General features: G+C 44.1%; 1 protein-coding gene across 1 annotated transcript; it reads right to left on the reverse strand.

Annotated features, from left to right (window-relative positions):
• Nucleotides 1–598: 598 nt before the first annotated feature.
• On the reverse strand, nucleotides 599–23126 carry YWHAQ (tyrosine 3-monooxygenase/tryptophan 5-monooxygenase activation protein theta). Its single transcript, XM_084261798.1, has 6 exons — nucleotides 23064–23126; nucleotides 21482–21865; nucleotides 5804–5927; nucleotides 3216–3379; nucleotides 2746–2841; nucleotides 599–1667 (listed from the first exon to the last, which is right to left on the reverse strand). The coding sequence occupies exons 2-6, from the start codon at nucleotides 21773–21775 to the stop codon at nucleotides 1608–1610; spliced, it is 738 nt and encodes a 245-aa protein (XP_084117924.1). The 5' UTR covers nucleotides 21776–21865; nucleotides 23064–23126; the 3' UTR covers nucleotides 599–1607.
• Nucleotides 23127–25085: the final 1959 nt, after the last annotated feature.

A 25085-nucleotide genomic window follows, 5' to 3' on the forward strand; every position in this document is an offset into this window, starting at 1 on the left:
AAAGAAAAAAGGAAAAATAAAAATATCAGAGCAATGTATTATTACACAAAACTCAAAAAACTGGGGGAAAAAATACTAGAAGCAATCAAGAACAACAGAAAGCAGGTAACGATGCAGCAGCACACAAACTAATGTTCTAGAGCAGGATGAGTTCCTCTGGATTTCTACAAGCATAGCTGGAATACTGTAATAATAATGATGACCACCAGTGAGAAGACACAACAGGAGGGCAGATCAGAGAACTTCAAGAGGTTACAAAAAAAATGCTTAATTTAGATGAGAAGATTCGCAAGCCGTAGAAGAGTATCAAGAAATTGGCTATTTTTTCTTAGGTCATTATTAAGGTGAAGCTCACTATTAGCTCAAATAGATTTAGTAATTAAGAAGTCCACATGTCAGCTTCTCTGCAAAAAGTTATCCAGATTATTTTATCAAAATGAAAATAATGAACACTGATCAAGTAGGAAATGAGTTCATTTAAGAGCAGACTTTTTAAAAGTGTGCACTAAATTTGAGAAAGACACTTCCAGCACGAGATACTTACACTTAAGTTTAGCCCTTGAGCGATTACATGGAATTGTTACAAGTCAACAGTAAGTGGTTTATAAAATGTAATTTTATTTAATGTTACTTTGCTGTTACAGAGGGCATAACATTTTCACAAGGCTTTTTTGGGACTACAATCAATGATTAGCAACACACAATAGTGGTCCAAACTCTCTAAGTAACAATCACTGGACAAACTTGACACCTTCTCACATGTGCACAAACCTGCATGGAAAAGTACTAAATTTTATACTTGGACATGTGAACTTCAATTGGTTTTCCCATTCCAGTGTATTAAGAAATGACATGCACTTTAGTCTGCCAAAAAGCACTGCCGGCACCCCGGCAGCCACATGCTGCTTCTAATACATAGTAAAGTGAATACCAGAACTACGAAGGCAGGAGTGTAAGTGAACTTTTATTGGGAAGGGATACCAACTTAAACAGCAGCAACTGAAGATTAAGAGAAGCCCCTGTTTTCAAACACACAAGCTTCTGTATTACATGATACGGGAAGCAACTCAATTTGTCATTTTTCCAAACTAGAAATGCTCGACTTGATCTGGCCCAATACTTCCATACTGAAAAGAATACACGGTAGCAGGTGAAAGTCAATTATGGAAAGGAAACCCTGCAGAGTAAGAAGGGAATGTGGAGAATTAAAAGCTATGTGGAACACTCTTTAGTTGCAATTAACTACATTTTCATATCTTACTGTAATACAAAACACAGTCAACTGGCAGAAACTGGTTCAGATTTGTTTTTAAATACCAGGTACACTTTAGTCCGCTACATAAGTGTTTGGAAGTTACTTATGTTTATATGAAATGAAGCTATTAATACTTTTCTACAGCAGTAACCGCACACCAGGAAGGCCAGGACAAACACAAATCAAGGAATGGAGTTTTCCCAAAGCTGCAGTGTGAAAAGACTATAAATTGATTTCCATACACATGGATGGGTTTTCTTTGCTATAGGAAATCCGAGTGGAGCTATAAGGAATGGAGACGTGTAAAAAGGTTTCTTGAGAAGGAAAGGGAGAGTGACGCCCCGTGTGCAGTTTAGTTCTCTGCACCTTCTGCAGCATCACATTCTTCTCCTGCACTGTCTGATGTCCATAACTAGAAAGAGGAGAAAAAACAGTGTCAGCTCTCAGAAGCGCAGCTTTACTTCCAAAAAGGGACAACTACTGGCTGTACAGACGTGATAATGTATCAGTTTTAGGGGTGTCTACAAAGTGCCAGTAAGTACCAGTGTAGTAGAGCAGTAGAACCCTGACTTCCAGTACTTGCTCAGGAAGAGGCAGCTGGACACAGCTCCCCATGCAGAGGGCACAACAAGCCGTGCAGGGGGTGTTAAAGGCAGAGCAGACAGTGTTCTGAACAGGTCCAGACTTTTGTGCTTAATAGCAAGTGATGTCACTGATCCCAGATCAGTCAACCTGTCTGGACAGCCACATCGCAAGTGACATTCATTGCAAAGGTCTGAAGCTCACCATTTTGGTTATTGAAGCTGAGCATTTTACAGTGCCAATAAAGTACACTTCTACTGAAGGAGCATTGCAAAATAAAGGCTGCTGTAATTTTAAGTGCAGTGAATATCCAGAGGATATTGCCTAAAAAATTGCCTTAGTTATGTATTTTAATAGATCCTAGTGGTTCCATTAGGCGCTGTTCTGGAATGGTTCATCATTACAATACACACTCAAACATCAAGTAATTCTATTCTTAATATGCTGAAAGTATTTAAAAGAATTTTTTTTCTTTTAAATGAAAGTCAGGAAAATGAATAAAGCAAGCTGCACTGGATGTGTAACAGGAAAGAGACTTTGTTTCGTAGTCATCAAATAGTTTGAGTAAGGATCCCTGACACATCACGAGCTACTATTTTTTGCCTCTCTATTCTATCTTGTAATTAAGTTAGCTGAATGCACCTCCTCCCCCTCCTGTGAAAAGACCAGCATACAATTTATATATGAGCCATCCATGCTGTTATTCTAGACTACACTACATAAAGTTGCTAACATCAACCTACAGGACATTCAAACTAAATAACAGAAAGGTCTAGTAAGGTAAATACCCTGAATCACAGCTCTGTTTTGCACTAGAATTAAATTGTACTTTTATATCATCACAAGTTCAGTCTGGCTAAGCAAATATATGGCTACAGAACCAGATAGCATGTAAAAAGGCAACTTACTGTTAGGTTGTCTCTAAGCAACTGCATGATGAGAGTACTGTCTTTGTATGAGTCTTCATTCAGTGTATCAAGTTCTGCAATAGCCTCATCAAATGCCTAGAATAATTAAACCATCTTTAGTCTTTCTATGATCATTAAACAAACAGAACCTAAAGCTATCAGTAAAGGCATCTTAAAGAAAGAAAAAAAGCCAACATTAGAACAATTCACATCATTAACTTCTATTTGACACAGAACCATAATAAAGGCCTAACAAAAGCTTGCTGTGCTGCTGGAAATTTAAGTGACACTGTAAATACAGCCTGCTTGTACTCCTTGAATCCCAGTAACAACATGAGCTTGGAAACCAGATACATTAAATAGGACGTGTTCCTGCATAAACCCTAGGGAATAATAATAATTCACATTATTTTGAGGATAAACTCTGTTTTACTGTCCCTGCAGGCACAGAGAAGAGGAGAGTCACTTACTGTCTTTGCCAGTGTGCAGGCAAGCTCGGGATTGTTGAGAATCTCGTAATAAAATACAGAGAAGTTAAGAGCTAGACCCAAGCGAATTGGATGCGTCGGCTGCATCTCCTTCTTGCTGATATCAAATGCCTCCTGATAAGCTCCCTGTGAGTTTTCTATTGTTTCTGTTAAAAGAATGAGAAACATTAAAACTTTAAGTTTGTTGGGTTTTTTTTAAAGATATGACTGAAGTACTCCATTAGTAGGACACTGAACATGCCTCTATTTAAGGTTGCTCTCTAGCAGAACACTGCATGCACTTTATAATCAAGGCTATGATTTTAAACCCCTGTTAAAGTTCTGCTGCCACCCTGACAAAATACAGGGAGCAAATTAAGCTAATACAGAGCAAAGATGTTCAAGAGATAGACAAACACACCAAAGTTGGCCCATACAAACATTCACAGTGACTATATTGTCTCAGTGACATTTGACACTTAAGCTACTTTTTGTACAGAATTCCTGCTTCACTGCTTGCACAGGATGGACAAGCCTGGGGTTGAGGCAGGGATGCAGGCTACTGTCTGGATGCCTCTGCTTCCTGAAATTTGTGAGGTACATACTGTGTGTTCCTGAAAAAATGAACGTCTGCCTCCAAAAACTGGGTGTAGAGAGGTCAAGGCAAGAAAAAAAAATCCAAAGCAAACAAGGTCGTGCCCAAAATAACTGGGAAAATTACCACCACGAAAAGAGGTTACCAGGCCAGAGTGCTACATATAGCCCATCCAGGACTGCCTTCCAACAGGCATCCAAAGGGCCAACAGGCGCCCTAAGCATGCCTGCAGAATGGAAGGAGACTGCAGAAAAAGACCATTGTCAGAGCACAGAATGCTCCCTCTGAGGGAGCCAACACCATAATTGCTCTAGAAAGTGCTGGGGCAAAAAAAGGTCGGTACTTAAAAATCTGTTAACAAAGTCACAACACAGCTTTTTCAGCATTCACACTATAAAGGGTGTTAATGGACTTTTAATTTGCTGAGAACAGGTGAAGAAAGGCAAAACCCTAGCAAATGCAGGAAAAAATAACTTACGAGTACATAAAATATATTTGAAGCAGAGAAGAGAAACAGATGCTTAGAGGTGGGACATTAGAAAAGCTTCAATAAAACTAGAAGCTTGCAAAGAGTCAAGGACAAAAGGTATGCACGCTGGTACATGTAAGCTGTAACTTCCCAGCAAAAGTGTAGGATCTGCCAATAGGTTTATCAATCAGTCCCTCTCCTACAATCAGCACCCCCATCAGCACATGGCTCTGAATGCAGTCTTCCTAGCCAAGATAAGCTGGTTTTTCTCTGCTCAGACAAGCCCACAGATCTGTAACCAGTCGCTGGAGACAAAATGTAAATCAGATGATTATCTCTGTGAAAGCCAAAGACAAGTTGTCTCTGCTACACTTGGACCTGCTGCTGTCATTCTAATTGGGCAAAGAGTTAAGACTTTCTGAATGCAACTCATTAGTGCACAGACTTTTACTCCATTTTGTTTATTTTCATCTTTCTCCTTCAACACTCTTACAATACCAGGAGACAAACAAAGCCTTTGGTGAAGTGACAACCGGCTCCATAGTCCCACTTTGCAATTCCATTGGTGCAGCTAGCCAACTCTGTCAGATGCCTGCCATGCCCAAACCAAAGGGACAATCACTTCGGTGCTCTGCCAGCTCCAACATCCTTTCCATGTCACAGCACCACTCCAGGACTAATTTTAGTTAGTTATGCAGAAATGTATCATTACCTTATGCCATACCAAGAGTTTTTAACATCACAACAGTATCTGGGCACAGTGCAAGACAGTGCTAATACTGAATTCAATACATCTTCTGAACAGAGTTAAAGCGCTCCCCAGAAAAGCTTCCTGAGGTACTTCCAACCACCACCTATGCACATGTCCTACATTCTCAGAATGCCCAGCATCAACTGACAGCACCAGCTGTGAAGTTTTCCAGGCTTTTTCCGCTGGATCCAAAAGGGCAAACTAAAATTACATGGGCAGTATCATCCCTGTGAACATCAAGGATTGCAGAGTGCAGCTCACACTTCTTTGGATGGTGTACTGACCTGGTAATTTTGTTGCCTCTTTATAAACTTAGGTGATTATAATGAAGTTTGCTTCACACTGAAATGGTAAAACTTACAGATCACCAGGACTTTACCATGGAGAAAAAATGTTTGAGAGATTTGTATAATCTTCCTCACCAAATTTACTTTAGTAAAGAAATGCAAACAGCATAAGTATGCTGGCAAACCTTTACTTAAACTCTTTTCCAGAAGCTCTGAGTAAGCATCATGAAACAACTGTCCAGAAATTTAGGATAGATAAGGGGAACACCAGCTAAAATTCCCTGGCATTCTATGTTTAATGTCTATTCAGAATTCTTCTCTCCACCTGTATCAACACTGGAGATTTCCAGCTGAAATGTAGGTGTTCCTACTCAGCTAACTCTCAGGAATTCAGAGGAAGATACTGGCAATGTGTACTTCACTTACTGTTCCCTCCACAGTGTCCCAAAACTGAAGTTCAGTAGCCACTGAAGACCACAAGGTACTTACGTTTTCTGTCATCACCACAGGCAACTTCAGCAAGGTATCGGAAGTAGTCTCCCTTCATCTTCAGGTAGAATACCTTGCTCTCTGGATTAGTTGCATTAGCTATTAAATATTTGTCCAACAGCTCCTGAAACAACAACAACAAAACAATATTAGCACATTACATATACTGTTGCAATTAAGTTCAATGTGTTTTTCTTCTCTACACAAGGTTTGGCAGAACTCAAATGTTCGCTACAGGTAAAAAAAGGAGTTTAAAGAATATTTTAGATAGATGGACACTTACTTCAACAAGCTGCATAACTGCACAAAACTAGAGACAACATTAAGATGATCAGTTGGCCATCTGATCAGACTGCAGTAGAAGTACCAAGAAAAGGCTTACTGGTATATAGTTTCAGGACAAAGTTTAGTTTCAGGATATGCACATCTCATTTCAAAAATGTTGTTGCAAATGTGTAAGCTTTTACTGGAAAAATGAAATGCTATGCAGAAAGTTTCAAAGCTATTTATAAATAAGAACTTATTGCCACTTCACAGAAGAGAAAGAAAAAGAAAATGAAGAATAACTGCTACTTGTGGTATAAACTGTGCTCATTACACTTGTGATAAGGAATCTCCAACCCACGTACCTGAGAGGCACAAGGGTCTCACGATGCCTGGCTGACAGCAAGCCTCACCAAACATACCAGCTCTCTGCAAGGCTGTGAAGTGACACCTGCTCCAGCACAGGTGTCCTTCAGGTCCACCCCACTGGTCCCAGGGAGGCTTGCACAGTGCTCTCCAGCACACCCTGAACTGCTGCCAACACTGCTCCCCATGCTCAAAGCTCTCCTCCCCGATAACCAGAGGCACAAGGAAAGGTTTACAAGCCTCCAGCAAGAGGAGGTAAGCCTCTCTCCAAGGCTGCAAGGCCACCTATCCTTTCTTCCAAGACGGGTTGAAGGTGAAGAAGAGGTACAGGATTTTCCCCCAGCAAAGGGAGTTTTCCAGAGAACCAGAGAGGAGAACAGCTTCTGGCTCATCTCCTTGACCCTGAGCTCTGGTGAGTTTACCCAACTCATGACCACAACTGACCCCCGTTCTCTGGAGTTGACAAAATCAAGCTCCAGCAGACTCAAAGAAAACCCCACAATACTCAGAGCAGCTTTACACTAAGAACTTGTGTAATAATGATCTGCGTTCAGTTACCTGGAAAATAAACAGGTCATAAACGCAGCACAAGGATTCCACAAAGCTTGTAAACTGTGGCCAGTTAAGTAAGATTTTTGTTACAGAACTTGTACCCAAATTCAGGAAACAGCTACAAAGAAAGTGTTTAAGGAACTGTAAAATTCCAGGGCAAAAGCCCTTAGCATTTTAATTAGCAACTAAAATCAAAACGATCTAGTTTTGGACACAAACCTACTCCCTGTGCCTACTGCCATACCATTATTGCTCTCTTTAATCATCAACAGCAGCAGAGGAAGGCAGCTGAAAGCACTTACTCACTCCAAGCCCATTTAAGGTGTTGGCAATTAGTTTAAACTGCAGCTGTAGTAGGGGATTTCCAATCGGGTGAAAAAACCCATTTTTGCATCCGCTGTGTGCTTACCATGGATGTAACACTGCACACAGTGCCACAGACAACCTCCCTTTGGAGATCCCCCCACAAGGGCATCAGGAAACAACCAAGAGGTACACACACTCTTATTACCACCCAGGAGGAAGCAGCAGGAGGGTAAGATGAAACCAAGCCTCACACACCCCTCCACTTACCAATTCAGAAACAGCCATTCTTAGCACTTTCTGTAAGGCTAGTAAACCACTGCCAAAGACTAGTTGCTGGCTAGCATGGCGTAGAGCTAAGCAGAGTATCTGTGTAGCAGTTTAACACAGTGAAGTATGTAAGGGCTTGAGCAAGTGTATCCATGGTAAAAGCCCCAGAACCTTAGGTGTGTTTCAGAACAATGGTTAAAGCATCGCAAGCAGACAGGTAACACAACCCCATACTAATACAGTTATTTTGCATGAGTCATTCCCACATTAGAATGAGTTATTCCCACCCCACAGGTTTCCGCAGTGAGAACAACTTCACGTTTTGGCTCAGTGTTTTCCTGGTGCTTTTCTCCTATGACAGATGTCAACACCAGCCACAAAAACACAACATTACCCAAACCAGTTTCAGAATCCCAGAGACAAGTAACCTCAAGTTTAACACAGAGTTTGTTTTCACAAGAATCTGACCAGAATGAAGAAATCAGACATTAATACACGGATGCTTAGAAAGAGTCTTTAAATCAGTCATGATCAGAGAGTAAACTAGCTGCCTCTAAAAGCTGTTCTCAGGTTGGGACTGCATTAAGCAGGAGAGATTTGATTTATCCACATGCCCAGCCTAAGGACTGACTAGAAAAAATAGAAGAATAGTTGTGTTTGATTTTATAAGGGATATTTGGCAAGACTGTGTCTTTGTTTCTTCTTTTAAGTGCTGAAATGAAACTTTTCAAGATGTTACAAAGAAACAAGCAGGGTTTTTTTTTTTCTTTTATTCCTTGCAAAACCTAAAGGCTTATTGCAAACTTAGCACATAAAAAAATATTATTGATCTTATTACAAAATTCTGCCTTTGGAGAGAGCTCTAGCAGTAGAATACCATGTGTAACTAATGTGGCTTGGTTATGACTTAAAAATACTAACACCTTGGAATCTAAATAATGTTCAGATGAGAGCTTTAGCATGTCTAATTTAAGCTGAGCCTCAAACCTACATTTCCCGAAGTATTAATGCCCACTTTTTGGGTTTTTTTCCAGATGGGCAGGCCACACACTTCCTTCAGGAGCACAAAAGGATTCTGCCATGGCCCCAGCCCCCCACAAGCACACAGTACTGTGGTCTGTGTACCCTGAAGTGCCGCCTCCGCTACGCAGGTTTGAGATGCAGCGATTCTGCACCGATTTCTGAGAACCTTAAGGAAAAGGAGTGGATGGTGGGAGTGAACTGTAGTTTTTCAGAGAGCAAAGTGTGGGTTATGTACACTGCATAATTTCTTTCCTAGACACTGTTCAGTTGGAAGAGCTGAGCTGCTCAGACCACAGCTCCCAATCCCAGTTCATCTCAAGGGCCTCCTGATCCTTACCACAGCACATGTTAAGGGAGAGCACTATGCCCCATCAGCCAGGGTGGAACATCCTCATTCTGGACTCCACATAACCGGTTTTGGTTTTTTTTAGTAGCCTTAAACGGAACAGGATCTCATTTATGAATCACATAGATAGAACAGATACAAACACACTTTGCATAAAGCTAATTATTTATCTTTCCAGCCTATCTTTCAAATCAATAATGTATTTGGTGCACTTAGCGAGCCATTCATCTCAGGACGTCATCATCATCATTTCTTGGAAGGCATCCTACCCTCCCTCTAACAGACAAAATGTTGGCAGGGCAGTGAGAGTAGACAGCACAAGAAGCTAAATGACTTACTTTACACTGTTGCGAGTCAGTAATAGCCAGGAAAACTCAAGATTTCCTACATCTGTTCTCTGTCTTTCCCCACTTGGGCTTTTCTACCTTTCCATCAGACAGCAATTAGCCAGGAATCCCCATTTTAAACACCAGTTGACAGTAAGTAAAATGAATACAGGCAGCCTGAGCAATGAAACAGACCTCAGCCAAACTCAATTTATTATGAAAAATTTTACCTGAAGAGACAGGCACTGCCAGAGGTATGATTCTGTGAAGTCAGCCAATACAGCAGTCATCCCCATTCACATGTAGCAACCACACCCATCCCTTTGGGTGCTTTTGTCAGAGAAAGTTATGTATCAAAATAGTTGCCACCATTATTAAGAGCTGTGACTGTTCTTATCACCTTCCATTCCAAGACCTGAACACCACACACACACACAGAGCACAATTACATGCTCTACAGTGCCAAATGTGCCTCAGATGATGCCATGACAAGGCACGCGATTCCTGGGCTGCTGGCCACTGGCCTGGCCTGTCGGTGGGTACTCTCAGAACCACAACCAGTATGAAACAGGAATCAAAACTCTGTCACATCAAACCTTTTGCTGCAGCGTTGCACCAGGTTTGCACCATACCAGTTTGTGGCTGGCATCTCCAGGTTCTCCACACTGAGGCATTATTCTCAAGTGGTGTTCTGGTCCTCTCCTGTAGCATGACAGGATTTCCCACCCCACTTCATTAGTTGTTGCTCATCCATCTCAATTTATTTCTACCCTCACAGCGTGCTACTTGCTTCATCTGCCATCCTAATAGTGTGATATTCTTTTTCCCTCCTACAGAAGGCAGGCTTATTTAAAGAGATGCCAGTAACAAAGGGCAACGGGGCCCTGGAACAGATCTGCAGCTGCCTAAAGGAACCAAGGGGGGCAGGCTAGAAGCCTGGCAGCAATCCACTTCTTCCCCCTTTAAAGCTGAAGTTCTGGGTTTTTTTCCCCTCTCCATTGGCAGACTTACTCCTTTACATGCCAAGAGAAAGTTATGTTTTAATAGCCTTTTTGGATCCTTCTCCAGTTCTACTTTTGTTCCTTCCCAACTGACTAACTGTCCTTTGTCTCCTTTCCCCTCTGCCTAAGCAGGAACAAGGGCTGAACATGAGGTTGTACTATCAGACCATTGCAATTAACCTAAGCCAGAAATATAGAGTTTAATTCATCTGCTCTCATCACTTGCCATTATTTCAGCTTTATGAAAAACAAGCCCTGGAGGAATATGCCAGCTGAATCTTTACTTGAAGTGCCTGACACAGACAAAGAAGATCCCCGAAGACATAGCTTCTTCATAATTATTTGGTGTACATGTATCCATCCAGGCTTTCCTTACCTACACCATGCACACATCCCCTGCAATCCATGTACCAGTCCCACTCCACTCTGTTACCTATTTTCAGAACAACCCCTGATTTTAAAAGCCAACATCAAAACAGAAAGTCCCACCAACCTCCCCCAGTCTAAACCTATTTTAAAAGGCAAGCCTGATTGAGACATCAAGTTCAACCACAGAGTACGCTGAATACCTTCTGTACTCCTGTTCTATGCTGCCTTTAGTACTTGCACCACCTAGAATTGGACTTTCAGAAGAAAAGCAAATATATGGGTGTAAATCCATGTATGTTCCAAAACCGTTAGTTAATAAACACATTCTTCACATTGATCCATTCGATACAAGAGGAGGAACATTAACCAGGTCAGCCCCAGAGATTACTTACAGATCCCAAGTAGCCTAAGAGCAGTTTTCAAAGCAAGCTAAAGAAATCATGTGCCTAAGGTTCTCAATGTGGTAAACTGAAGTAACTCAAAATATTTACAATGCCACCATCATTCAGATGTCAACACATACGACATGTTTGGGTCACATCACCAGCAGCAAGTTATTTAATGTTATGCTATTAAAAGCCTGATCTACATTGTCATTCTCATTTCTCACCAGCTTAGCATGGTGTATCATTGCTTGTGCTCCACCAGAAGGGGAGGAAAAAAAAATTAAAAAACACCCCCAAAAACCAGTGTAAAAGCAACCACTATAAGCAGCAATGCTCTCCAAAAGTTTGCCCCCACAAATACAAACTGGTTAAGTTGCTTCTGGAGCAAGGAAGTGTGTACTGATATTCAAAATCACCGGTGTAGTTCTGTGAATAAAGTTGATATAAAATTTGATTTTCAAGTCAGATTATTCCAGCAATATTCTTCAGCCTAAGGCCATATATCTTACTTCAAGTTGTTTAAAACACCTTATTCCAACACCATCTTCAACGATTTTCAATCTTTAAAAGCAAGCATCCTAGCAGTTTGTGGGAAGTAATTTGTACTTAGAGGTGTTTGTAATGTAAGACTCTGTTGGGCCTTAACTCATGTGACACAAAAGAGCAGCTAGAGAAAGTGCAACAGTACCACTATTTTTTGATACAAGAACAAGCTAATCAATAGCAATGCATAAAATATAAAAAAAAAATTTTGTATTCCTCCTCACTCCATGATAGCAAAGTTCAATCATGTGATAAAAACCCAAAAGAAAAAGAGAAAGACCAGCTTGATCTTCAGATCAACCACTCAGCAGCTCTCTGCTGTCCGAGTGCTCAGCAGACCTGCCAGCAGAGGAGGTGCTACCATTCATTCGACAGGGCACCAACTTTCCCAGGTCTTACAGAGACCGAGTTTTATTGCTGTTTCCTAGGTGTTCCTTCCCTTCCCAAGACTGAAAGCTCCCTATTTTAAGAGGAGGGATTTTTTGTTCTTGTTTTTTATTTTGTTTTTTTTTTAGGAGTATTGCAGCTAGCCACCAGATCAGATGTAACAAGGGTAAAGTAACTGCTTACTTCACATGCTTGCCTGTAACAGCATACACCCACTGGCCAGACCCCACAGAACCAAATGGTCACATGTAAGTGAAGAAACTGTTTCGAAATAAACCTATTTTGAGACAAGGTTCCCTGAAAATAATGCACATGCACAGAGTGCATGTCAACGCCACTTTTTTTAGTAAGTGAACTCACCACCCTGAACATGAATTCAAATTCACAGTTCCATCCAGAAGATGAGCAGCTTGCATCCAACAGGCACACTATGTGAAGTGTGTGACACTACACACATTCAGTCAGGGCCAAAGCGTACAAAATACTGGGAAAAATTCTTAAAGGTCCATCCAGCTACAAGAAGAGAAAAAACACCCACAAGCAGCATACAGGGAAATGGCTTCCATCATAACTGCAGTCAAAAAGTAAAGCTAGGAAGCTGGTGATGCAGCTCAGAACAATATATTCCCTTAATATACCTGTTAAATGCAGATCTAAACACATTAAATGTTCCAAAGCATTTGACAGCACAGATCATCAGTGTAGGCTCAGACCTTTCAATAAGGTTTCTGCTCACAAATGACTGCCTGTTTTAATCATCTAGTAAACTGGTATTAAGACTTTGACTATTTCGAGTATAATCAGTCATTCCAAAGTCCACAGTATGACTCACTGCAACCTAGGTGTGTTTTAACATTCAGCAGTTGTTTTCTTGACAGGAAAGGGAGAGTCCCCTGCTGCAACAGTAAGATCACTTTACTTTCAAAAGTTTAATTCAGCAGAATCAAGTTCTTTATCCTTCTGGATTCAAGCTGTATGCATCAACTCCTTCTGGGAGAACAGTGAATAGTTTTCATACAGACCTCTGAAGATCATTACTGGTTCAGGTTATACATTGAGGAAAATATGCACACGCCCTTCCAGTAATGGCATGGCCTTAAGATGACCTGACAAAGCTCTGTCAAAAGCAGAGACAAACGTACCTGGCATGGAAACGGAGAGGTGACCTAATTCGTCTTTTCCATTTGGTTCTGAGTCTTTGTCTACATAGTTTTAAAAACTGGCAGTCAGTATTTAGGATTGGCCCCAAGTGAAGTATCTGGAATCCCACTTAACAGATGCACTGGAAGCCTGAGCTGCAGCACGTCTGCCCACACTATTCCCACCTGAGGCAGAGATTAATTTCATCTAGAATTTACATTCACTGCTTACATTTCTCCTGAAACAAGAAGTTAGAAAGTTCTGTGGTCCCCAAAGAGCAATGTAAGCCAGGAACTACAAGTGTGTGGAAATGCAAGTTCTCCTTTCAATAGATTTTCATCAGGAAAAAACCCAAATAAAAACCAACAATCCAGTGAAAGTCAAAGAATTATTCAAGTTTTTACAGAACAGTCTAAAGTTTTCCAGTTTTTCCCTGCCAAATATAGAAATGAGTCTTCAAAAAAACATCATTCCCTTTTCAGTAATTATATTTTTTTGCTGAAGTAACTACCACAGCATTCAGCCAAGAGCTCTCAGGAAAGCTTTCTTGGTATCAGATGGATTTATTTTAAATTGATTATAACATCTTCCATGATTACATTTTCCACATTTCTGATTACTCAAAATACCTCAAGTGTTATCTTCCCCTTAGTAAACATCTATTACTGACATCAAATTCTTCCCTGCAGAATCCCGACTACCTAAGAGCTGCTTCATTTATGATCTTTCATAATGTGAATGAAACATAAATGTCTGTATGTGCATTTTTAAATATTTCCATGCTCTATAGCTACAGAAGCCCTGAAGGTATGACTAAATGACTGATCAATATACACCTAAGATTAATGGTACCCAAAATCAACAACAGCACATGAAAGTTACATGGGTTTAAGGTGCATGGCCCATGTGCAGGTAATTGATTTTTCAAGCTCGCCTTTCATGTTAAACAAACTCTGGAGGCCCCAAAAGTATGACTTGCTTCAATTCTGCTCTCTGCTTGGGAGCCCTACATTAGAGGCACATGTTCACTGAAATCCAGAAAGATAATGCAACAGATGCACCTTCTTCCCATCGCTTCATGCAGCTGAGAACACCTTTGCATTGTCCAACCTCACCTTGCAGCAAGCCCAGCAATGTGCTTCATTCAGTGTATTAGGAGTGTGCCCGTAATTTGTTACACCCGAGGTGAGACAAGCTACAAGCCCTAGAAGCCAACCTTTTAGATAACCTTGTTATGACAATTTCTCATAGCAAGTGAGCCTTGACTTTCTTGCTGAGGCCCTGCCTACCTACTTCCATTTAAAACAATTTCTGCTTACCACAATTTCACAAAACGTGTTCAACTTCAGTACAGAACTTCCTGAAGAACTATGAGGCTGTCAGTCTGATAGTTTATGTAGTGTCATTAGAAAATTTATTATCAGAGCAGATGAAAGTGCTGTTTCCAGAGCTTAACGACTCCTACATCCAACTACTTCAGTGGATGGACCAGACAAATTGAAGGACTTATTTCTACAGCAAGGAATAAATCTTTATCCATGTTAGAAACTGTTAAAATCCCAGCTAATATAGGCCTTTCTAGTTCATAAGTCTTTACATCTCATGTATTTTGGTGGGTGCACAAAACCACAGGGGGTGAAATTCAGCATGTAAATTATTTTTACTGCCTACTATGTCTAAGTGCCCAGTTCACATGAACTGTTATTCACATGTACAAAGTGAATTAGCAAATTACAAGCTTACAAGCCAGCTGTATGCTCAGCTGGAGCATTCTGATACTGGTTCAGGCATCCTGGGAAGTGGAAAGGATGGTAAGGAACCTCTAAATATCAAAGCAACAAACTCAAGAGTTATATGGACTAAGTGCTCCAAATGCAGTGCTCAAGAACAGTCTAACCTACCTAGTTAGTCTCTGATAGAGTTAGCTTCAAGTTTATCAAGTACAAAAGCACTTAAATACACACAGCAAGTAACATCTAGGAGCACTATACCCATTGTTCTCAAAGAACAAGAGCACAAAACCAAAAAAGGAAAGGGATCCACACAAATAAGAAAACACTGATTAATCAAGCACACACCTTCACCTACCAACCTTCCAAAGTAAGTACATCCATGCACTTCAATCAGCCCTCCCTGCTATCTTCCTCACTACCCTCCTCTGAGAATCAGGCATCCCCCATTACTGAGAACAGAATGCCAAGCTGCTGCACCCATACAGAAATTAGTATGATCTACTGCTTTAATAATGGGCTGAACAACCCCAATTTGTGCCATCATAAAGAAATCAACAGCAAATAACCTCCAAGCTTAAGTGTATTTTTTTCCTCATCAAGTTCCAGCTCTGTGTTTTATTTCACAAAGGCGTTGATTATGAGTAGCTAACACAGTAGAATTGCCAGTGAGATAACTGTCTGGCAGGTAAGCATGCAAGCCATTTACAAAATCTGTTAAAAGCTTCACTGTGTTAGCAGAGAAACAGAATTTGTGTCTTTGTTGCCCAGTTCTACCAAGTGATGGTGAGCACATCCTACCTTCTCAAGACCACCAAGCCAGAAAACACGTTTGAGGAAATGCTGCAATTCTAAATGTTCAATAAACAAAGCTTTACTAGCCTTGACTCTAACCACCCTAGTTAATCTATAGCTTAACCTCATTAAAAAAATGGATTTGACACTGGAGATGGATGAGGCTTTGGCTGCCTCATTCCCAACAGCTGGTCACCTGCACTGGTATTACCATTTCCTATTTTCAGTTACTTCACATCCTACTTCTCATGGGATGACAACATTCAGGACAGGCTTTTCAGGCTGTTAGGACCTATAATTTTGCAGAAGTGCAATTCACTGGTGGTCATTTCTTAAGACTTTTAAGAACAGATGAGCCATGGATCTTCAGGTTTTTCTACTATCAATAGACATAAATAAACGCTATTCTCGGCATTACCTCAATACAGAGATATCTGAGCAAATCAAACCAGTGATCTAAAGTCCATTAACATTCACTTCACAATTCTGGATTTGCCAGAAGTAACACTCCCAACCTAAAGTCTGGCTTTTTTGAGTCATGAAGTAGCTAGTCCTTCAGTCAGTTACTTAAACTGGGATGTGTCAGTAGCATTTCCTCTAATTTACAAGAGGCAAAAAAAAGTAACACTTGAAACACTGTCCCAACCACTTGTTATCAAGTCAACTAATTAAAGTCCAAAAGTAGTATTAACTTCAGTGATTAGTATCCTGACCTTCAGAGTAAAACTGCATCCTACATAGTTCCCAGTGTTAAAAAGACTGAAATTATCCTTTTACTCAGATGCCAGTTTCATCTCTTCAGCATTCTGTATTTCAGTGCAAACTGTCGGTTCACTGAGAAAAGGAGAGAAAAAGGATTCACAAGAAACAAAACTCTAGTAAAATGGTCACAGAGCAGCAACCTGGTACCTAGTGAATCTGCCAGATTTCTGAGTGTGTAATAAAAAAGAAGATTTTACTTTTCTGTAGGCTAAAGGTAACAGTAGGCAAAAAAAAAGTTACAGTCAAAGTTTATTCATCATCTGACATCTGTTTTCAGGGAAGACTTAGTCTGGATAGTAAGAAAAAGTTCTTCAATATGAGGGTGTTGGATCACTGGAACAGAGATATAGTGGAGGCTCCATCCCTGGAGATACTCAAGGACAGGCTTGACAGGGTTCTGAGCAACCTGGTCTAGTGAAGATGTCCCTGCTTACTGCAGGGAGGTTGGACTAGATGACCTCTAAAGGTCCCTTCCAACCTTACACGTTCTGTGATCCAGCATGGGGCCTTTTGCTTCACTTATTTTTAGAAGTAGATCTACAAAATAAGTAAAAACGAGAAGTGGACACAGTTTTTTTTTTACCCTTGCCTTAATTAAACAAAGCAGAAGTAGTAACAAATTGCAACCTTGGCAGGGGGTGGGGGGAAGGAAAGAGGAAAGGGCCACTTGGCAAGAGCATCACACTAATTAATACATGCTTTCAACAATTAACAGTGGAATCTCACAGAAAATCAAACATTTACTTGCAACCTCTCAAACTTAAGACAGTAAAAACTGAAATAAGCTGCACCTTACAGCTCAAGGCTTTCACTGCAGGCACTGCTGCAGGGTACAGAGAAGAATCAACAGCACAAGTGATGCTACTGTTGGGCCATTTTAAAACATTTGTGATGCCTTTGTGCATTTCTAGAATGGCCAGCACGGGCCTGACATGGCACAAGGTAAAACTGTTTACAAAGGATATCATAAAAGTATGTTGGACATTTGGACACATTTGGACATTATGGACACATATTCTCCTATGAAGACAGACAGAGAGTTGGGCTTGTTCAGCCTGGAGAAGGTTCTGGGGAGATCTTACAGAGGCATTCCAGTACCTGAAGGGGCCTACAAGAAAGCTGGGAAGGGACTTTTTAGAAGGGCATGTAGTGACAGGATGACGGGGAATGGCTGTAAATTGGAAGGGGGTAGTTTTAAATTGGGTATTAGGAAAAAATTCTTCACTACGAGGGTGGTGAGGCCCTGGAACAGGTTGGCCAGAGAAGTGGTGGATGCCGCCTCCCTGGCAGTGTTCAGGGCCAGGTTGGATGGGGCCTTGAGCAGCCTGGTCTAGTGAGAGGTGTCCCTGCCCATGGCAGGGTGGTTGGAACTTGATGATCTTTAAGGTCCCTTCCAAACCTAACCATTCTAGGATATGTAATTTTTCTATGAAAAAACTGACATGACACGAAGAGTAAGTAACCATCAAGATACAGTTGTTTCCAAGCTTTAATGAGTTTAAAATTTGAAGATGCAGTGACTAAACTGTGGACAAGTAGTCATCAAATCTCATCTCTGTTGCTCTACAAAGAGCCCAAACATCAGGACTTAGGAACTGCACATATGCAATGAACTAAACCTGAAGTTACAGGTGAAGAGTGAACTGCTCCCAGGCAAGGTCTGATGCCTTTCCTTCCGTTAACGCCAGTTCTCTAAAAGACGAAGGAGCCTGAATGCCACGTGGGTTATCGCTATCCAAAGGGACTGAAGCTCTCAGCAAACTGAGCAGCTTCATCTGCTGCCCCAGGGAGGTTCCAGTTCAAAAGTTACCCTCTGCAAAAACCTGAAGTCACTAAACAGCAGGATGTACACACAATAAAACACCAGCCTTATCTTATACGGTAAATTCCATCTCCAAAGTTTCATGATGTGAAAGTTGCCACTGCACCCATCCCTTCTAAATTACCTAATTCCTCTGCCTTGAAATCACTCGGACAACGTAAAGAAACATGAACTTTGTGCTCAGAGACTGTATGAAACAATATAGCTCAACTTTATCTCGGAGATAAAAAAATACAGTTGCCAACCTGTTTCTTTATTCCAGGTCAAGAGAGTTTCAAGAACAGTTCTGATGATGATTCACAAGGATGATTCAACATTAATTCTCCACATTACCAAATAATTACTCAATCAATACAGGCACTCCAATAAAACCTGCTAGTGTACCTTCCAAATAAAACATATGTGGAAGTTGTCTGACAAAGTCATACCATGTCTTCATTAAAGAGCCACTCTCACCTGAAAGACCAGTCATAAAATTAACAGTTAAAAAGGGTTCAGATGGCATCTCCTACTGGCAAGACAGGCAATTAAAGAACTGACTTCACTGCTTAGCATGTGATGAAATCTCTTGCTGTGACCAGTGATGGTGGTTGTACATTAATTAAGTTAGTTAAAGTTTGATTTATATATCTAAATATAGTTATATCAACCTAATTTTGGATATTTATATTCTAGTGGTGATGAAATTTAAGTTATCAAACCATGCCCTAAAATACTACCTTACCCAATTGGCTCAAGGCATTCTTTAGAGGAAAAAACCTAATTGCAGACTCAGTGTTGCTGCCTTTTCAATCAAACACTAGCAGTATTTTGCAATGCTCACGCAAGTATTTCTAAATTAAGGTATCTACAACAGCAGATATACTTAAGTTTGAAAAGCTGTGCCATAATAAAAAAAAAGCCTCTTGAAAATACTGTTAATAGTATGACTAACAGCAGCCACACTCCACCCAACACATCCACCCTTGCTAAATCCAAATACTCCCGATGACAAGCAACCTTTCCATGCTACTTGCCAGCAGTCGTTTCAGTTTAGCCGCCTTCCTCGAATTAAAAAAGCATCTCTGAGATTCAATTTAGGAGATCTAAAAAAGCTACCAGCAGTTACTATAGAATTAGTAAAGCAAAAATTATCATTCAAAGAAGGAGGAGTCAAAGTCACTTGGTGGCTCAGCTTTAGGAAAACTGTCCTTTGTAGCGCCTGCACACGGTGAGTTCCAGCCTCTCAGATGCTGACTCATGGATCACAGGAGCAGTAGATGGAAAGAGAGAAACGGAACAGAACCTAACTGGACCCAGCACCCAGAGTAAAAATCAGTAAGTGCAAGAGATAGCTGACATCTCCCACCAAAGGAAGGCGCATCTTCACCAGTGGTACAGAACAGGAAAAGCGTCCACAGCTGTAGGTTTCGGTCTTCACTACTTCATACAGCCTTGAAGGTGAGAAGGGAAGGACAGAGTTGCCAACCAGGCTACAAAGAGAGGAGGACCAGAACGCAGGGGAAAACTCCACTGGCACAGGGAGAGGTTGTTTTCCCTACATGAGAGGTTTGTGCTAGCACAGCTACCAGACTACCTGCTGTCCACCATTTGATGCGCCTGGAGTAATTTCAGTATAGACACTGCATGAAATGGCTCGCTGCCTTTACCAGAGACATTCAATCTCCCTGGGAAGCATGAGCTCCTTGTTAACATGGCACCACCATGGTAGGAGATTGTGCGCATAACCTTCTCTTGGGAACCAGATTTGGTAGAAGGTCAGAGGGAGATTAACAAGTCTGAAGAGCAACCTCTATGCTGAGGTGCTATGAAGTTAGTCTTGAAGCAGGGCACTGAGGGCAAGAGTGACAACAGCACAGATGCTGGCACCCTGTCACACTGGTTCTGGCACAACTCCTCTCAGAAAACAGGAATCGGCGCCCTACATGGGTCATGTCATTTTCATACAGGTGAAAGTACACCTGTAACTGCAGGAACAGCTTCTCTGGAACTCTTACATGTGTTAAGAAATTAGCTCAACTGATTCATTGAGCTAATAAATTTCCAAATTATTTTCAAGCAAACCTAACTCATTTTGACTGGTCTTTGAAAAAAATCCAAGAGGACAAGGTGGCAGTATGCATGGAAGCATATAGGTATTTTCAGCACAACCCAAAGAAGTATTCACTTGCACACGAGCCAAAACACTTAAGAAGCAAATTCTGTTAGTTTCCAACCAGTCAGCTTTAAATTCAGGTCTCCTAAACCAATCTAGGATACATCTACCTCAAAAATTGTTTATTTCCTTATAGATTTGCTTCTTCCTGTTCTCATGTTTGCCATACTAGACACAAGAAAAAAAAAAGATTAGCTAAGAGGAGCAAATAAACCACCAAAGATTATCTGCCACACAATTACAACTGCATTACACATACAGCTTCCTGCAGCCACATCTCCCTGGCCATGCAGAATAGGGTCCTGCAGCCTCCACGCTGCTGACACGTGTCTCGTCAGCTCCCACTACGGCGCAGTAGTTTTGCTATCGAGAGCATCTGGAATTCTGCTGCTTGTACAGAAACGTATCCCTGGGCTTCGATGCATGCTCAGGGTGTCACACCAGTCTTCAAACCTTAGTTTTGCATTATTCCAGAAATACTGCAAATTCATCTTAAAGATTCCCCTGAGAAGTCACTTCGAATCTGACAAAGCCAATTCTACATGTCTTTAATTCCCATCTTCAATACAGATGTCTTACTTTCCAGAAATCTTATTTTTTAATTCAACATCTCAAAAGACTCCTAGAGAGTGTTTTTCTTCACAAGAAGTAAACGAAATGTGCACTCAGTTACTTCAAATGCTTTTAACAGGCTATTACTTCTGATCTGAAGAAATAAAGGTTTTCTCATTTCCTCTTCAGCGTATCTTATGGATAAGCTTGCTAACCACAGCACAGACACAAGGCTAAATTCTCTGCATCTCTGCAATTACCCAGCGTAATACTGCATATAGATCACTCCATCCAAAAACGTACTTCAAATGCACTCAAAATTGAGTGCATCTCAAATACCTCTACACATATGGGGCCCATAGCAGAATGCAGATGACCATCCTCCTCACAGGAACCCATGTAACGGTTGCAGAAGTTCCTGCATTGACTTCCCCTACCCCACCAAAATACCTCACAAGATATTCCCCAGCCAAGTTCCTAGTCTCATTCCCCAGTACAGCAACACCCACAAATACAGAATTTCTCTTAAAAAAAAAAAAAACACCCCAAAACAAACAACAGAACAAAAAAGAAAATCCCCACTCACCAGCACAGTGGTGCAGATGGACCTGAGCTCAGACTCCACCTTCTCCCGATAGTCCTTGATAAGCTGCATCTTCTTGTCACTGGTGTCTGTCTTCTGCTCAATGCTAGAGATGACCCTCCAGGCAGAGCGCCGCCCCCCCACTACGTTCTTGTAGGCCACTGAGAGCAGGTTGCGCTCCTCGTTGGACAGCTCGGCACCTTGCTCAGTTACTGCCTTCATGCAGGTGGCCATATCATCATAGCGCTCAGCTTGCTCAGCCAGCTTGGCTTTCTGGATCAACTCGGTCTTATCCATGGTGGCTGGCAGTGGGGCAAGGGCAGGATAGTAGCAAAAGCAGGAGAAGCCGGGGATGTCACTCTATCAACACAAGAACGCACCTCACACCTGCCAGAAAGAAGACAGCAATTGTGACACTAGGATAAAACACTACAGAATATGATCTTAAACCATTCTGTGGCCCACCAAGAGACACAGAGCACAGTGAGCCTTGCCTCCCCTTCCCCATCTCCAGAGGTTTCTTGTGGAGAGATGGACTACAGTGTCCTGCCCTTCCCTACAGGGCTAAGGGAAGACACACTCATCCTCAAGGGACCAGCCCATGGGAAACCACGACCTAGAAACCCAACCGAGGAAGGCACTCTCTGTGCCAGCCATGGAACAGCAGCCTGAACACCGACCACTGGCAACAGCTATTTTTCCACCAGCGTGGACTTTACATCCTCACACTGCTTTCCTTCCGTGCCTTACGAGAACCCACGGCCACACTGTTTAACAGGGACCAGAAGAAGGACGCCTAGCTATCAGCCCGCCCGGGGAACCTCGCCCAAAGCCCTCCTCCCGCGCTACGAGTCCCGCAGGTGAGAAACGAAGAAAGGCGGATACCAAAGCCGGGACGAGCGTGAAAAAATGCTAAAGGAGAGAGCCGAGCTCGTCCCCGGCGGGGCAAGGAACGGGTTAAAGCCCAACGGGCTTGCAGATCGGGCCTGGGATCCGCCCCCCTCGGGCACCCGCGTTCCGCGGGGCGAGCGAGGCCAGGGGAGCTCGCAGCGGCCGGGGCGGGGCGGCCCAGGGGCCAGGCCGGTGGCCCGGGCCGCTTCGCCTCCTGGCGGCGGGGCGCGGCGGGCGGGGAGCGGTCCGCGGGGCTCGGGCCTCCTCGCCTCCCCCCGGCGGCCGCGGCGGGAGCGGCCGCAGCTCCGGCCTCGGGACGGCGGTCCCCGGCGCGGCTGGGGGCGCGGCGGCCCCGCGCCGCCGGTGGGGGAGCGCGGTGGCACGGCGGTGGGTGGGGTCTCTGCTCCGGCGGGGGCCGGGGGCGGCCGCGTCCCCAGGGATGACAGCGGGGGGACGCGGGGGCGGCGGGGAGGAAGGGCGAGCGGCCGGCGCTGCCCCTATAGCGGCAGGGCGGAAAGAGGAAGCCGGCGGCCCCGCCGGGTGCGAAATGGCGGCGCTGGCTGGCTGCGCCTCCCGCTCCCCGGGGCCGCCGAGCGCTCCACGCCGCGATCACAAAATGGAGGACGCGGCGGCAGGCGGCGGCGGCGGCAGAGCGGCGCCAGCGCCCGCCACCGGAACGCGGCACCGAGCTCACCTGAGTCTGCTGCGCTAGGCCAGGCCGCGGGCGCCACCCGATCGGCTGCCTCGCTCGGGGCTGTGGCGGAGAGAAAGAGCCGCTCCCGTCTCCGGCGAGAGCCAGCGCTAAAGGGCGTTGGCACAGGCAAGCCTACCCGCTGCTCAGCCCGCGCCCACGCGACCAATCGCAGCCTGGTCTGCGGGCCAGGCTCCGCCCCTCAGCGCCCTGATAGCCAATCCGAGCAGAGCGCGCCGCCGCGGGGGCGAGCGCAGGCAGGGCACAAGCTCGGTTGGCCCGTGGGCTGCGGCTGGGGCCACGGGGTTTCCTCCAATTAGATCCAGGGTGAGATGACGTCACTGTCGCCATGGTGATGCTGCTACAACCCCCCCCCCTTCCCCTCCCCCGCCGTCCCCCCTCCCCCCTTCCCCGGCAGCCGGGACCCGGCCGCGGCATGGGACAGTGCGGGGGCGCGCCGGGACGGCCCGAGCGGCGGCGGCCGCTGCTCCCGGCCGAGAGGCGCCGCACAGGCGGTGCCTGCGGTGGGGAAGGCTTGGGGGGGTCCGAAGCGATGCGGCCGGTCCGCGCACCGCGGCGGCCTTCCGTTGCCCGAAGGGGCAGCTGCCGCTCTTCCGCCCGCGGGTGGCCGCGCCCTCGGCCCGCCTCTCCCCTCAGCCGCCGGCGGGCGGGAGCTCCTGCAGCAGCGGGGTGGCGAGCGCGGCCCGGCCCCGCTGCCCCTGAGGTGGCGCGGGTGGGGCGGCCCGGGCCCGCAGCTGGGGCGGAGGAGCCGGGATGACCGACGGCGGTCGTTGGGCTCTTCCGGAGCGGCCGTGCCGAAGTCCGCCTTACTGCTGCCGGGGAGATCGGGGCCCGGCGCGGCCTGTCGCCCCTCTCTGCGTGCGGCCCTGCCGGGGCGGAGGCGGCAGGAATTTCATTGAGCCCACTCCCGGCACGGGTGGTGTTGCAGTGGCAGGCTCTGCGGAGCCCTTTCCAGGTGCGGGTGGGTGCCCTGGGCCCGGAGTGACAGGGACGTGTTCCTCCAGAGTTCAGACCCCGGGGCCCTGCACGGGGGGAGCCAAAACCAGCAATCGATACATTTTACTTCTTTTCTGTCTCTTTCTTTTCATCTTAATTCTCAAAAGGTCGGAGATACGATGGACAAACAGTGGAATTTTAGGTCTGTGCCATGACATATGAATAATAACTTCTTACCTGTCCTCCAGCAGATAAACACGAGGCACCTATTGCTGTGTGTATGTCCAAAACACTGGCCTAGTGGTTGCGTGATTTTGCCTGTGCTCAAGCTGCCCCCGTCTCCCAGAGGATGTGGTAAGGGCCTGGCATTCAGCACACAAGATCCTGGCATGGATCAAATGCATCTGGTATGACAGGGCTCTGGCTAGTTCACGTTCACCAAGGTCTCTATGCAGTCCTGAGTCTGTGTGAAGTAATGAGATTTCTCACCTTTGATTTCAGCATTGCCAAATATAGTCATGCCAAGGAACTTCAGCATCCAGATGGGATGATGAATTCGCTGAATCAACCCCAGGATGTTATTGTCTCAACTCGTAAAGCTCTTGATCTGTGTTTGGACTAGGACTGGCATTATGTACGTGGAAATTGGATCCACTCTGTGAGCAAACCACTCTCTTTGTCATTTGAGATTGGGAAGCATTTATTCCATTATAAAAAAGGACCTATTGATAGTACCCTTCTCAAAGTTAATGAAACTCTTTCAGAAAACATTATGGAAATCTATTAGTCTCCCCCAGAAATTACTGTCTTGGCAACTCGCTACAGTTTTAGGTTGCTATTCGTCAGTGGGGTGCTCTGTCATTTTCACCAAAGTCCCTAATGATTATCTTAATTTACACATGAAGATCAAAATTGACCAATTGTGCAACAAAACCTTCTTTGATTAACATCATCTCTCCATCAGATATAAAACTAAGCATTCCACCTGTAAGCTACAGATGAGTGGGTTTCATTAGACAAAGGATAGCTGACCTAATCAAGGCTGCCTCCTTCACCGATTCGCCTCCT

The sequence above is a fragment of the Gallinula chloropus genome, assembly GCF_964237585.1.
Source record: "Gallinula chloropus genome assembly, chromosome: 3".
Taxonomy (NCBI): domain Eukaryota; kingdom Metazoa; phylum Chordata; class Aves; order Gruiformes; family Rallidae; genus Gallinula; species Gallinula chloropus.

Excerpts from the sequence above, each read along its gene's own strand:
- YWHAQ (XM_084261798.1), bottom strand. The coding sequence starts at position 21,775 with ATGGATAAGACCGAGTTGATCCAGAAAGCCAAGCTGGCTGAGCAAGCT. Across the intron at positions 3,380-5,803 it reads CTGTGGTGATGACAGAAAAC|AAACAATAGAAAACTCACAG; the intron begins GTAAGTACCTTG and ends TTCTTTTAACAG. Across the intron at positions 2,842-3,215 it reads CCTGCACACTGGCAAAGACA|GCATTTGATGAGGCTATTGC; the intron begins GTAAGTGACTCT and ends TAATTATTCTAG.